At 42.3% G+C, this 14,946-nt stretch overlaps 1 protein-coding gene across 2 annotated transcripts in view; it reads left to right on the forward strand.

The window, feature by feature from the left end:
* Positions 1 to 14,946, forward strand: part of BUB1 (BUB1 mitotic checkpoint serine/threonine kinase) — a 33,275-nt gene that overhangs the window by 16,285 nt on the left and 2,044 nt on the right. For both annotated transcript variants that reach the window (XM_043467743.1, XM_043467744.1), the window contains 8 exons: positions 453 to 552; positions 1,438 to 1,519; positions 2,161 to 2,335; positions 6,644 to 6,731; positions 8,121 to 8,356; positions 9,755 to 9,898; positions 12,191 to 12,306; positions 14,677 to 14,838. In XM_043467743.1, coding sequence (XP_043323678.1) covers positions 453 to 552; positions 1,438 to 1,519; positions 2,161 to 2,335; positions 6,644 to 6,731; positions 8,121 to 8,356; positions 9,755 to 9,898; positions 12,191 to 12,306; positions 14,677 to 14,838 — 1,103 coding nt within the window. The remainder of the gene's footprint in view (positions 1 to 452; positions 553 to 1,437; positions 1,520 to 2,160; positions 2,336 to 6,643; positions 6,732 to 8,120; positions 8,357 to 9,754; positions 9,899 to 12,190; positions 12,307 to 14,676; positions 14,839 to 14,946) is intronic.

Consider the following 14,946-nt stretch of genomic DNA (forward strand, 5'->3'; position numbering starts at 1 on the left):
GCCAGGCAGAGGGGTGTTCAGGGCGGAGTGTTGGGGACCAGGACCCACCCCACCCCCCACCTCCCATTTGTCTAGAGTCAGAGGCTTTTCGCTGGAAGGCAGAGAGAGATCACAATGAAGACTTAGGGTTAAGAGCTTAACTGCAGAAAAACAAAGATGTGGAGAGCTCTGTTCAGCGTCAGTGGCCGTAGCTGTGTGTTAGGAGCATTGTGATTGCCCCGTTAGCTGTGGCGGGGCGCGAGGCCTGGGAGCTTGCGGGCTAGCGCCTGGGGCGGTAGTTGGTCCCTTCCTGTCAGCGCAGAGGGGCTACCACATGGCCTAGTTCCAAAGCTGACGTCGGTTGTCTCCTATGAGCTCTTATTCCATGTTCTTATTTGTAGTTAAAGTTTCAACTAAAGCATACTGTTTTTGTCCTGTTACAATAATTAACTACAGTTTTTGTACTGTTGCAGAAAATGCACCATCTTCTGGGGCTTGGGGAGTCAATAAGATCATCTCTTCTTTGTCATCTGCTTTTCCTGTATTTGAAGATGGAAACAAAGAAAATTATGGGTAAAGACATACGTGGTTAAGATAACTCTGAGTGAAAAGCTTGTTGCCATAGTGACGGGTGGTGTAGGGGTCCAGGTGGGGCTGTTGAGAGAAGAGCATCTGCCAGCCAAACGGCAGGGTTGCAGCCCCAGCTCTGCCAGGATGCGCTTTGTGACCACAGGACCAGGAGACTGGCTGAAGTCCGTTTCCGCATTCACAGCGCTATAAGAAAGCAGTCCTCCCATGACAAAAGCGTGTATTGTGAAAGGAAACAGTGTGGTTATAAAGCATCAGAGAGCCGAGGTGTCCTGTAGGTTTGAAACTGTGTTAGTTATAATGAGTCGTCAGTACAGGTATCCACATATGTTCTGAATGTATTTGCAGGACTGATGAAGCAGAAGGGAAGTGGCTTACATTGGCTCATGCTGCAGAGAACACTTGTTTTAAGGCTGAGCCGCATTAGGATAAAGCAGGGTAGCACCAGGAAGTTTCTCTGTTAGTAATTTAAATCATGAAAGAGAGGTGTGAACTACAGTGTCATGGTGTGGAAGAGGTTTGTATTCCGTAGCTGGACCACGCCCTGGGGAAAGAAAGAGAACATGGCATCCACGCCATCCTGTTGGTCACAGCCCTCACTCTTTTTTGTCCTTAAAATTTAAAACTCAGTGCGATAGAAAGCTCCGTATTTTCCACCCTCACATAAAGTAACTGTACATCTGCTTGTATATAGCTACTCAAGTTAATTCAGCTTGCACTCAGATTTGCTATAAAGGTAAGAAATATGTATATAAGTATTAACTAATTAAATAGGATAAGTGGAGAATGTTTTTAACACTGTGACTTAAGTGGTAGAATTTATTTCCTTAGGGTATTTTACTGTTTATAATTCTGCCAATTTTTCCTTAGATTACCACAGCTGAAAAATAAACCTGCAGGAGCCAGGACCTTTGGAGAACGTTCCGTGAGCAGGTTTCCTGCAAAACCAAATGTGAGTCTCTGCTTCATCCATGAAATGGTTGTGCAACCCTTTTTGCTTTCTTTTACCAAACAACTGTGCCAGTCAAATGAGATGGTATATTTAAAAAGCAGTTCTGGAAAAATAGAATATTATGTGCAGATCATGTTTTTAAAACATTATCCTATAATTATTTGCAGTATGCATAATACATACTGACAGATGTGGAAATTGAAAAATGAGTTTAATGTGATCCTTGCCCTCTGAGAGTCTTCCCTGTAGACAAGAGAAATCACTGGGGGCATATATATTTTTCCCAGACCTAAGAAGCTTGATAAAGGCTAAGTGGGAACTCCATAATATCTTTGTTATTCCTCTGTAAATCCAGATTTTTCAAAAATTTTTTTTAAAAATTGGTAAATAAACTGTGACTCTTGCATGTGATACAACTCCATTGGCGTGGGTTAAAGATGAAGTGTCCCAGTTCTGGGGAGAAGAACCAGACCCATGATGTCCTTGGCTGCGTGTTAGCCAGGGGTTCCATCCATTCCTTTGAAAGAATCAAAATTCCTGTTTTGTTTTTTTTTTTAATCTAAAATAAGTATCGACGTGTTAAATTTCATCTACGAAACAGGGAGCCTGCTGCCTTTTTTTCAGCACATCTTTCATTGTAGGAAGTGCCTCACACTGAAGAATTTCTGGATGATTCAACCGTGTGGGGTGTCCGCTGCAACAAAAGCCTGGCGCCCAGCCCCAAGAGCCCAGGAGACTTTAGGTCCGCCGCGCAGCTCGCGTCTACACCTTTCCATAGGCTTCCGGTGGACTCTGGGCACCCACTGGAAGATAAAGGTGTGCATTATACCCTCTGAGCGTCTTGTCTTCTGCCAACTTCAGTTCTACTATTACGGTAGTCATCGTCTTGAAAATTCTAACTGGGACATTGGAAAATCATAAGAGGAAACTTAAAATCCATTCATTGTATTAGTACATAAATATAATGTCCTCATAAAGTCTCTGTGCCTTTTCAAATTCAATAGCTTAGATTATAAGTAGAACAGAAGAAAAGACCGCAGAAGCATTTAGGGCAAATGTCTAACCCATTTGCACAGGACAGAGGTTTATTTCATGTTTTACAGTAAATAAAATAGCCAGGACAGACAGATTAAATTACTTGAATGCTAAAATAGTGAACATTTTCTAATTTGATAAGAATAACTAACAGCAAGTTTTAATCCTTGATATGTATCTACAAATTTTATTACTTTAGAGATGTAGCAAATACTTAGAAAATCATATTTAAAATTTTTTTTGGTGGTCTGATAAAATTCACAGATAGTCCTATTTTCCCCAAACTTAACACACATCAAAGATCTTTATACATGTGAAATGAAGCTTAATAAATGACATAGTTATTGAATACAGATAATTATTACCTATTAAATACCAAACCTGCAAAATAATATAGACATACCTCATTTTTGGCACAGTGGTAAAGAATCCACCTACCAATGCAGGAGACTCAGGAAGATGCAGGTTCGATCCCTGCCTGGGTGGGGAAGGTCCCCTGGAGGAGGGCATGGCAACCCACTGCAGGATTCTCGCCTGGAGAAGCCCACGGACAGAGGAGCCGGGCGGGCTGCAGCCCACGGGGTCGCAGAGTCAGACGACTGAGCGACTGAGCGCGGTGCCTCGTTGTGGGCGCCTCACTTTGTTGCCCTGTGTAGACGCTGGGCTTCTTGCACATGGAAGGTGTGTGGCCACTGCGTGTCAGGCAAGCTCACTGGCGCGGTTGTTCCAGCAGCGTTTGCTCACTTCCTGTCTGACATGTGGTAATTCTTGCAGCATTTCCACCTTTGTCACTGTTGTCACACTTGTTACAGTGACCTGTGATGCGGGCTCTTTGGTGTTACTGTTGTAACTGTCTGGGTGCCACAGACCTCGCCCATTAGAGATGGTAAACTTAATGGACATTGTGTGTATTCTCACTGCTCCAGCTGGTTGTTCCCTGTCTTTCTCACTTTCCTCGGGCCTCTCTCTTCCTGAGAAAGGAGAATATTGAAATTAGGCCAATTACTAACCTACAGTGGCCTCTAAGTGTTAAAGCGAAGAGAAGAATGTCATGTCTCACTTCAAATCAACAGCTAGAAATGATTAAGCTTAGTGAGGAAGGCATGTCAAAGTTCAGTTAGGCTGAAAGCCAGGCTTCTTATGCCAGTTAACCAAGTTGTGGATGCAAAGGAAAAGTTTTTGAAGGAAATTAAAAGTGCTCCTCCAGTGAACACATAAATGATAAGAAAGCCAAACAGCCTTATTGCCAATAATGGAGAAAGTTTGAGTGGTCTGGAGAGATCAGCCATAATACCACCTTAAGCCAAAGCTGAACCCAAAGCAAGGCCCTAACTCAGTTCTATGAAGTTAGGTTCTTCTAACTTCATAAAAGTTCTATGAAGTTCTGTGAAGGCTGAGAGGTGAGGACTCTGCAGATGAAGTCTGAAGGCAAAAGAGGTTGGTTCATGGGTTTAAGGGAAGAAGGCATCTCTGTATCAAAGGTGCAGAGGGAAGCAGCAAGTGTTGATGTAAAAGCTGCAGCAAGTTACACAGATCTAGTTCAGGTCATTAATGAAAGTGGTTACTCAATAACAGATGTTCAGCATAGACAAAACAGCCTTCTGTTGGAAGAAGATGCCGTCTAGGACTTTCACAGCCAGAGAAGTTGAGGTCGGGTTTTTAGGCTGATTCAAATGCCAGACTGACCCTGTTGTTAGTGGCTAATGCAGCTGATGACTTTAAGTTGAAGTCAGTGTTTATTTGCCATTCCAAAAGGTTTTAAACAATTATGCTTAGTCTACTCTGGCTATGCTCTATAAAAGCTGGATGACAGCAAATCTGTTTACAACATGGTTTACTGAGTATTTTAAGCCCACTGTTGAGAACAACTGCTCAGAAAAATAGATTCCTTCCAAAATAGTACTGCTCACTGACAGTGTACCTGGTCACCTGATGGAGACATAGACAATGAAATTGTTTTCGTGGCTGCTAACACAGCATCCGTTCTGCAGGAGTCCTTTCAACTTTCTTACTGTTTAAGAGCGACATTTCACAAGGCCATAGCTGCCATGGATAGTGATTCCTCTGATGGTCTGGGCAGAGTCAACCGGAAACCTTCTGGAAAGGATTCACCCTTGTAGATGCCATTAAAAACATTTGTGATTCACGAGAAAAGGTCAAAATATCAATACTAACAGGAGTTTGGAAGAAGCTGATCCCAACCTTCAGGGATGACTTTGAGGGGTTCTAGACTTGAGTGGAGGAAATAACTAGATGTGGGACCAGCAAGGGAACTAGAAGTGGAGCCTGGAGGTGTGACTGACTTGCTCCATCTCGTGGTAAAACTTTCATGGGTGAGGAGCCTCTTCTCGTGGATGAGCAAAGAAAGCGGTTTCCTGAGACACAACCTACTCCTGGTGCAGATGCTGTAAAGATTGTCAAAGTGACAAGAACAGATTTAAAATATCCCGTAAACTCAGTAGATAAAGCAGCAGCAGAGGATTGAGGATTGACCTCAAGTTTGAAAGAAATTCTGTGGGTAAAACGCTATCAGACAGCATTGCCTGCTGCAGAGAGATTGTTCATGAAAGGAAGTCAGTTGACGTGCAGAGTTCATCATTGTCTTATTTTAAGAAATGGCCACAGCCAACCCAGCCTTCAGCAACCACCACCTTGGTCCTTCAGCAGCCACCAACATCGAGGCAAACCCTCTACGAGCCAAAAGATTACAACTCACTGAAGGCTCAAGTGATGGTTTGTATTTTTTAGCAGTGAAGCCTTTTTTAATTAAAGTGCACACATTGTTTTTAGACATAATGCTGTTGCACACTGAAGACTTCAATACAGTGTAAACATAACTTGTGCATGCACTGGGAAACCAAAAATCTTGTGTAACCGCTTTATTGCAGTGGAATGGGTCCAAACCCACAGGGTCTCAGAGGTGCTCTTGTGCTGTAAGATCTGGGGCCACTAGCCAAATAATCACTGCTGGCACTTTTTCTGTTTTTTAAGTAGCAGTTGTTCACTGAAGCAGATGCTAAAGAATTCCATTCCCTTGGATGAAAGGATGAAAACTTATTTTAACATGAAGTCTGAGCATATAGGCCTAAACATTTTTAACTAAGCAATAAAAATCTTTTCTTACGGTACTAACCAAATATATTTCTTACCTGAATTTTAAAGGAGGAGTTAGTTGAAACTTGGACAATTGCCAAGTGCTATCACAGACTTGCTACTTTAATTTTTTTTTAATTTAAAACTAGTTTCAGTTTGGAGAACTTAATCTGTTTTAAGTCGAGTGTCTTTCGTAAAGTCAGTATTGGCCTTTCTTAGTGTGTTTGGCTTTGGTCATATGAAGAGAAGCTAATGTTCTAGTGCTGAAGAGTATTATTGGCACCTGCTCAGTGAGGCAACAGCTAGTGAAGTCTAATCCTGTGTTAACACCTGCTTCTATATTGTTAGCATCACTTGGTAGAAGTAGTCTCTATTTCTACCCTATATCACTTACCTCTCTGTAGATTTTCTTTCAATGATTTTATTTATTCGTTTGCTTGCTTGTTCTTGGCTGTGCAGGTCTTCATTGCCCTGGGGGCGTCTCTCCAGTCTCGATGGGCGGGGGCTGCCCTCTAGCTGCCGTGTGCAGGCCTCCTGCTGCAGCGGCTTCTCGTGCTGCAGCGCGCAGGCTCTGGGGCGCGCGGGCCTCAGCGGTGTGGGCTCCTCGGCTCTAGAGCACAGGCTCAGGACTCATGACTCACAGGTTCGGTTTGCCCCTCGGCATGTGGAGTCTTCCCCGATCAGGGATCGAACCCCTGTCTCCTGCACTGGCAGGTGGATTCCTTACCACTGAGCCACCAGAGACGTTCCGTCTGGACTGTTTTCTCTTAAAGGACTGTATGGATTAGATGGGTAAGGTTGACAAGCTCATATACAATAATAGAAGTGTTTCAAGTGGTTTTCACCCAACTTTTACAAATATGCTGCTTTTTAGCCTGGAACACTATTTTGAAACTGTAATGAAAGTCAGTGCAAAAAAGGAATCCGAGACTTCATAACCATTTAAAATCATACATGTGTGTATAGGGCCCATCTCTACTTTCTTGTGTGTTTCAGAAAATATGGTAGCAAACCAGCACACCCATGTGGCTTTGGATTCTTGTGAAAGAAGCAAGGTGGAACCCTTGAAAGAGAGAAAGTTCAGGTATTGTGGGGGTGTATGTGGTTCTGTCTCTCTCTATTTTCATGGTAGCGTTGCTTTTTAAGCTATAAAGGAATACCTCATTCCTGTCTTTCTTTAAGGGCTGCCAGAGTTTTTATTAACTGAGAGCTTTAAGTCAGAAGGTACTCTGTAGATGTAAGTATAATGATTAGGGACTTCCCTGGCGATCGGTCCAGTGGTTAAGACCTAACCTTCCAATGCAGAGGATGAAGGTTCGATCCCTGGTTGGGGAGCTAAGATCCCACATGCCTTGCAGCCAAAAAAACCAGAACATAAAACAACAGAAGAAATATTGTAACAAATTCAATAAATACTTTGAAAGGATAAAAAAAATTTAAATACAATGATTAACCTGAAGGCTTGGTTTTAATACATCAGGGAGTGAGAGAAGCGGCTGGGTAGCGGAGAATCCCTGCCTGCTGCTGACCGGGGGCAGAGCTGCACAGAGATCGTGGGAGGGGAGGGGAGGGCATGTCTTCGCGTGCCAGTACAGTCTAGTCACGGGAAAAACAAGGGACAGACTGTGAGACCGCTGGACTCACAGGGTCTTAGGGAACCAGGAAAGACCAAGAAACTCACAGGAGAAGAGAGTAAGGAAGGTGACAAATAGATGCAACACGGTGTCCACAACGGGATCCTGGAGCAAACATGGTATCTTGTGGAAAACCTGGCAGAATCCAGACGAGGTCTGGGAGTTTGTCAGTGGCAGGATGACAGGTCGGTTTACTGCTTTTGACAAGAGAGCCACCTTAATGTGAGACGGTAACATTAGACGAAATTGATGAGGAGTTTATGGGAATCCTCTATTATCTTTGCAACAGATGGTTAAATCTAAAATTACTCCAGAATTAGTATCTGCATGTAGGTGAATTCACAGATATGGAATCCTCAACTGTCCATGTGTGCATGTCCCCCAGTGTGTGTGTGTGTGTGTGTGTGTGTGTGTGTGTGTGTGTGTAAATGTAGACTGCGGTTAGGTTATCGAATTATGGCTGACATTTTCTGTTTGTTTCAGTGTCGTAAAAGAAGACACTTTTGGAATAAAGTTAAATATTTAACCTCTTTTACAGTAGTGATGCTTAGAGGACAACTCAGGGAAACCTGAGCAGCATATCCTACTAAAGAATATCCAATGCCTAACCTCACCTGTTTATCTGTTACCATGTTTTTTATTTTATTTTATTCATGCTGTATGAACCATGTATTTGCATATATTTGTACGAAGAAAGTGCTTTAATCAACTATTTGTGAAGCAGATTTGAAATGTCCTTCATAGAATGAAAAGGAAACTGTTCTGTGGGACTTTGACACGATCAAACCCAGTAAGCTTGTCATCACATGTTTTGCTTCCTCCCCTTTCATCATACCCAGCCCAGCTGAAGAGACAAGCCCAGACCCAGTGTGCCCCACAGATGGCCCTTTGGCGTCCTTGCTCCATCTGGGCCAGCCTGCTGCGGCCGTGCTGACTCGTGAGGCAGAGCAGGGCCTCGAGGCCTGCAAAGCCGCAGACCCCGACTTTGCCACTGCAGAGGATCCAGCAGAAGCCAGCGCTGGGCTCCAGGCTGAACTGATGCAGGCTGACTCGCTTGGGAATGTCGACACTCCAAGTATGAACAGTGCTCAATCTTAATTGTTCTCTGAATAAGGACACTAGCCTGGTAAAAGCTGTTTCATGAAAGAAACTCAAGAGTAGGAACTTGAATGCCGTTGAATAGAACACAAATTCAGACAAACTTACAGGTTATCTCACTGTGCATACAACAGTAGCCTCCTTGAAGGAATAATTAATTTTGTTTTAATTTTAAAATATCAAAATAACTACTGTTGGAAGAGGCAAGTGGAACTGGGGGGCTCGCTATGCGCCAGGCATTTGATCTGACACTGTTAGCTCCGTTTTACAGAGAGGTAAACAGGCTCAGGTTCAGAGGACCCCCTCCTTACCCCAAGGCTACACAGAAAGCCTTGAACAGTGGTTAAGAGCACAGACTCTGAAGATAGAGTAGCTAGACTTTTTTTAAAACATAGATTAACTACTTTACTTATTTGGCTGCGCTGGGTCTTAGTTGTGGTGCGTGGGATCTTCGATCATCTCAATTCTCTGTGACCCTGTTTTCTGTAAAGTGGAGGGGGTGGTAGTACCTCCTTAAGAGTCTACTGTGAGGGTCATGTGAGTTACTAAACATAAAGGGCTCAGAACAGCGTCCTGCTTCTGCTTAGCACTAGTAAGTGTCAATCAAGTTGGATTAGACTGATAACTGCCACTCATAGAATTTTTTAGAGCATTCTAAATTGGGCAGAAACTTTTTTCTTCCCTTTAGAAATGGTTTCTCTTTGCGGATCCAAATTTTATCTCATACAGATAAATTGTACATAGTACAGTCCACGGGGTCACAAAGGGTCGGACATGACTTAGCAACTGAACAACAAGCAACAGTATAAGTATTAAAAGGCAGCATGTTTTCCAGATAGAAGTGGAAAAGCACAAGACCCAGAAGGATGGGATGGGGAGGGAGGCGGGAGGGGGGATCGGGATGGGGAACACATGTAAATCCATGGCTGATTCATGTCAATGTATGGCAAAAACCACTGCAATATTGTAAAGTAATTAGCCTCCAACTAATAAAAATAAATTAAAAAAAAAAGAAGTGGAAAAGCAGTTTAAAGAGTACATAGCTGAGCATGTCGGTAATGAATCTCCAAGTCTGCCTTTAAGATGTGTACCCCCAGTTCTATTAAAGGCAGAATCATGAACAGATGCTCCTGATTTTGATTCCTTTATCACAACTGAACACGCAAACTTATAGATCTGAAAATGACAAGACGATGAACTGCAGAACTACCAGTTTTGACTTTCGAAATGATAATTTATTATTTGAACCAATGCTCTTTAGAGATAAGACTTAAAAGCTTATTTAACAAAGGTCTCAACTTGCTTTGTCTTATGATTTATTTGGTAAGTCTTGCCTACTGAATTCATTTCCTTTTTTTCTTCCCATTCCTTCAAGACTTTACTGTTGAGAATCCCTGGGATGAGGAGTTGATTCTCAAACTTTTATCCCGGCTTTCTAAACCAGTGAGTTCCTATCCAAATACTTATGAATGGGCATGTAAGCTTCCAGCCATCAAGCCCAAGACTGAATTCCGCCTAGGTAAGAACCATATGGGTAATAAAGCTTTAAACTCTTCTGTCTGTGGGAAGTTGATGCTGGCTGGTGTGTGTGCGTTGTGTTTCTCCTCCTGTCACCTCCCCGCCCCTCCCGCCAGTGATAGGTTTCATCTGTAGCTTCACCTGTAGTATTAAGACGAGAACATCTTGTTAAGGCATGACTATAGGATTTGATTGCTGCTGTGACTGTGACTATAAAGGGCAATTGGGCAGTTATCTATCAAAATTTAAAACGCGTATGCTTTTAGACCCAGACACCCACTTTTAAGAATTTCTGCAGATAACACTTGCATACCTTCAAAGTGATGTGTGTGTAAAACAGCAGATAGGAAACAACATAGACAGCTGTAGGGCCTGCTTAAATAAATAATGGAACGCGCATGCGTGCTCAGTCGTGTCCGACTCTGTGACCCCATGGCCTGCAGCCCACCAGGCTCCTCTGTCCATGGGATACGGGAGTAGGCTGCCATTTCCTTCTCCAGGGGATCTCCCCAACCCAGGATTCAAACCTCTGTTGCCTGCATTGGCAGGCGGATTCTTTACCCCTGAGCCAGCAGGGAAGCTATATTATCCTTTTAATGTCCACAGTTTCTATAATGACACCCCCTCTTTCATTTTTACTATTAGTGATATGTGTACTCCTTATTTTTTCTTAGCCTGGCAGAGGCTTATCAGTTTTGTTGATATTTTCAAAGAACCAACTTTTTTTTTTTTTTTCACAGAATCGACTTTTGTTTTCACTAATTTTCTATATTGATTTTTACTTTTAAATTTCATTTATTTCTACTCTTAATTCTTATTTCTTTTCTCTGCCTACTTTGGATTTAATGTGCTCTTCTTTTTCTAGATTTCTAAGGTAGAAACTAAGATTATTGATTTTAGATCTTCTTTTCTAACATATACATTCAGTGCAATAAATTTCTAAGCACGCATTTCGTGCATCTCACAATTTCAGTAAATTATGTTTTCAGAGTGTGTTATTTTAGCTCCAAGTGTTTGAGGGCTCTCCAGCTCTCCTTCTGTTATTGATTACTAGTTTAATTCCATGAGTGTGTGATTTCTTTTTTTTTAATTGTATTTAATGACCCAGAACGTGGCCTTTATCGGTGCCTATCCCATGTAAGCTTGAAAAGAATGTATATTTTGTTGTTAAATTATTTCGTAAATGCCTATTAGATCCAGTTGATTGGTGGTGCTGTTCGTGTCAGCCATGCCCTTACTGATTTTCTGCCTGTTGGCTCTGTCAGTTGCTGACAGAGGGATATAGAAATCTCCAGCTGTGATAGTGAAGTAATCTGCTCTCCTTGGAAGTCTGTCAATTTTTTCGTCACTATTTTGATGCTCTGTTTTTTGGCTCTTACACTGATGCCTTCCAAACTCCTTATATGCCAGCTAGAAACCAGCAAGTGACTTTTTTAATATTTGATTTTAAACATGTGAATTTTTTTTTAAATAATCTATTACAACTTGATCTCTGTGGTCTTTCTCCCAAAATGAATAACTTCAATGTCACTAAAAAATATCAAAACAAATCCGGGTGATAGGCATTCTACAGCTTATCAGACAAGTGTTCCATAAAGCTGCCACAGCTGTCAGAAACAGAAAGTTAGGAACTGTCACAGCCCAGCAGAGGCTGAGGAGACTTGGATACATCCTAGAACATTACGGGAAAACTGGTGAAATCTGAGTAAAGTCTGGAGTTTAGGTAACAGTAACCTACCAGTGTTGGTTCTTGTTTGTTACCAGTGTACCTTGGTTATGTAGAAGTTAACAATAGGGGAAACTGGATGCAGAAACAGAAACTCTACTATCTTTGCAACTTTTCTATCAATCAAAAACTGTTCTAATACAGGTTTACTGCAATAAAAATTTTTTAATTACGTTAGAAATATCGGTACAATTATACCCTGTCCCTTTTATTCTGATGTTAAAACGCTTGTGTTTTTCATAGGCAGATTAGAGCTTTATTCAGCACCTTGCGGATGATGTTTACGTGTTCTTTGCTATCACAACAGTCTTGCCAACTAGGCAGCACAGGCATTCCCCCTTTAGGCATGAGAGCACCGCCTGCGTGGGGATGGGCCTGGGCCCAGCCGTGCTGCCCTGGCCCCCCGTCGCCCCGTGGCAGACTGGCAGAACACGTCCTGAGGGAGCCGCACCCACGCTTACCTATTACAGCAACTCAAGCACCAAGAACAATTTACAGATAGTTCACTTCGATAGTCTTTAGTGTTTTAAGCTTCTGTTTTTCATTTTGACTTCTCTCTCTCTTCAGGTTCTTTGCTGGTCTACGTTGATCACTTTCTTGGAGAAGGGGCTTTCGCCCAAGTCTATGAAGTTACCCACGGAGATGTGAACAATAGCAAAAATAAGGAGAAATTTGCTTTGAAGGTAAATGATCTAAACACTATAGAAATGAATTTTAGAACTTGAGATTGCCAGTCTCTTTTTTTTTTTTAAGATAGTGGTGGTTTCAGGGACTTCCGTGATGGTCCAGAGGCTAAAATTCCCCACTCTCAACACAGTTCCAGTTCCAGTTCAATCACTCAGTCCTGTCCAACTCTTTGCAACCCCAGGGACTGCAGCACGCCAGGCTTCCCTGTTCGTCACCAACTCCTGAAGCTTACTCAAACTCATGTCCAAAAAAAAAAAACTCATGTCCATCGAGTCAGTGATACCATCCAACCATCTCATACTTTCTCGTCCCCTTCTCCTCCCGCCTTCAATCTTTCCCAGCATCAGATCTTTTCCAGTAAGTCAGCTCTTGGCATCAAGTGGCAAAATTATTGGAGCTTCAGCTTCAGCATCAGTCCTTTCAGTGAATATTGCAGGACTGATCTCCTTTAGGATGGACTGGTTGGATCTTCTTGCAGTCCAAGGGACTCTCAAGAGTCTACTCTAACACCACAGTTCAAAAGCATCAATTCTTTGGTGCTCAGCTTTCTTTATGGTCCAACACTCACATCCATACATGACTACTGGAAAAACCATAGCTTTGACTAGACGGACCTTTATCGGTAAAGTAATGTCTCTGCTTATTAATATGCTGTCTATGTTGGTCATAGTTCTTTTTCCAAGGAGCAAGTATCTTTTAATTTCATGGCCACAGTCACCATCTGCAGTGATTTTGGAACCGAAGAAAATAAAATCTGTCACTGTTTCCATTGTTTCCCCATCTATTTGCCACGAAGTGATGGGACCGGATGCCATGATCTTAGTTTTTTGAACGTTGAGTTTTAAGCCAGCTTTTTCACTTTCTTTCACTTTCAACAAGAGGCTCTTCAGTTCGTCTTCGCTTTCTCCCATAAGGGTGATATCTGCATGTCTGAGGTTATTGACATTTCTCCCGGCAATCTTGATTCCAGCTTGTGCTTCATCCAATCTGGCATTTCACATGATGAATTCTGCATATAAGTTAAATAAGCAGGGTGACAATATATAGCCTTGACATACTCCTTTCCCAATTTGGAACCAGTCTGTTGTTCCATATCCGGTTCTAACTGTTGCTTCTTGACCTGCATACAGATTTCCTAGGAGGCAAATCAGGTGGTCTGGTATTCCCATCTCTTGAAGAATTTTCCAGTTTGTTGTGATCCACACAGTCAAAGGCTTTGGTGTAGTCAATAAAGCAGAAGTAGATGTTTTTCTGGAACTCTTGCTTTTTCAATGACCCAATGGATGTTGGCAATTTGATTTCTGGTTCCTCTGCCTTTTCTAAATCCAGCTTGAACATCTGGAAATTCTCGGTTCACATCCTATTGAAGCCTGGCTTAGAGAATTTTAAGCATTACTTTTCTAGCATGTGAGATGAGTGCAATTGTGTGGTAGCTTGAACATTTTTGGCATTGCCTTTCTTCGGGATTGGAATGAAAACTGACCTTTTCCAGTCCTGTGGCCACTGCTGAGTTTTCCAAATACCCTGGCATATTGAGTGCAGCACTTGCACAGCATCATCTTTTAGGATTTGGAATAGCTCAACTGGAATTCCATCACCTCCACTAGCTTTGTTCAAAGTGATGCTTCTTAAGGCTCACTTGACATTGCACTCCAGGATTTCTGGCTCTAGGTGAGTGACCACAGCATGATGATTATCTGGGTCATGAAGATCTCTTTTTGTATATTTCTTCTGTGTATTCTTGCCACCTCTTCTTAATATCTTCTGCTTCTGTTAGGTCCATACCATTTCTGTCCTTTATTGTGCCCATCTTTGCATGAAATATTCCCTTGGTATCTCTAATTTTCTTGAAGCAATCTCTAGTCTTACCCATTCTGTTGTTTTCCTCTTGTTTCTTTGCATTGATCCCTGGGGAAGGCTTGCTTATCTCTCCTTGCTATTCTTTAAAGCTCTGCATTCAAATGGATAAATCTTTCCTTTTTTGAAATCAAATTGCAACAGAGGGTGCCTGCATTCAAGCCTTGGTCAGGGAACTGGACCCCACATACCACAACTAAGACTTTGCATGCTGAATCTAAGACCCAGCACAGCCAAATAAATATTAAAAGAAATAGTCTTTTTAAAAAAAGATAGCAGTGGTTTCATTTAGATCTGTTGTCAGCACTTAGGAAACAAACCTGTCCCACGGGATTCAGAACTGCCTTGCCGCTAAAATTACCTTGCAGCAGTCCCCATCCTGCAGCAGCGATTCATAGCTTGTCATCACTTTTCCACCCGTGCCCTTTTTTTTTTGGATGAAGTTGCTTTCTTGCGGTCATTTTCCAGAACATGAGCTGGGTGTGAATGTTACATTACCTGCTTTGCAGGTCCAGAAGCCTCCCAACCTCTGGGAATTCTACATTGGGACCCAGCTGATGGAGAGACTGAAGCCAAGTATGCAACACATGTTTATCAAATTTTATTCGGCCCACCTGTTCCAGAACGGCAGCGTGTTAGTAGGAGACCTCTACAGTTACGGCACGTTGTTAGTAAGTGTGATGCTTTGATGACACAAGCATGAAGTACCTTTTTTGCTTTGCACATCCCTTTTTGCACTTGAAGGTTTTATTGGAGTGGTGGGTGGGGCAAAGCTCTTG

This window comes from Cervus canadensis, chromosome 5 (assembly GCF_019320065.1).
Source record: "Cervus canadensis isolate Bull #8, Minnesota chromosome 5, ASM1932006v1, whole genome shotgun sequence".
Taxonomy (NCBI): Eukaryota; Metazoa; Chordata; class Mammalia; order Artiodactyla; family Cervidae; genus Cervus; species Cervus canadensis.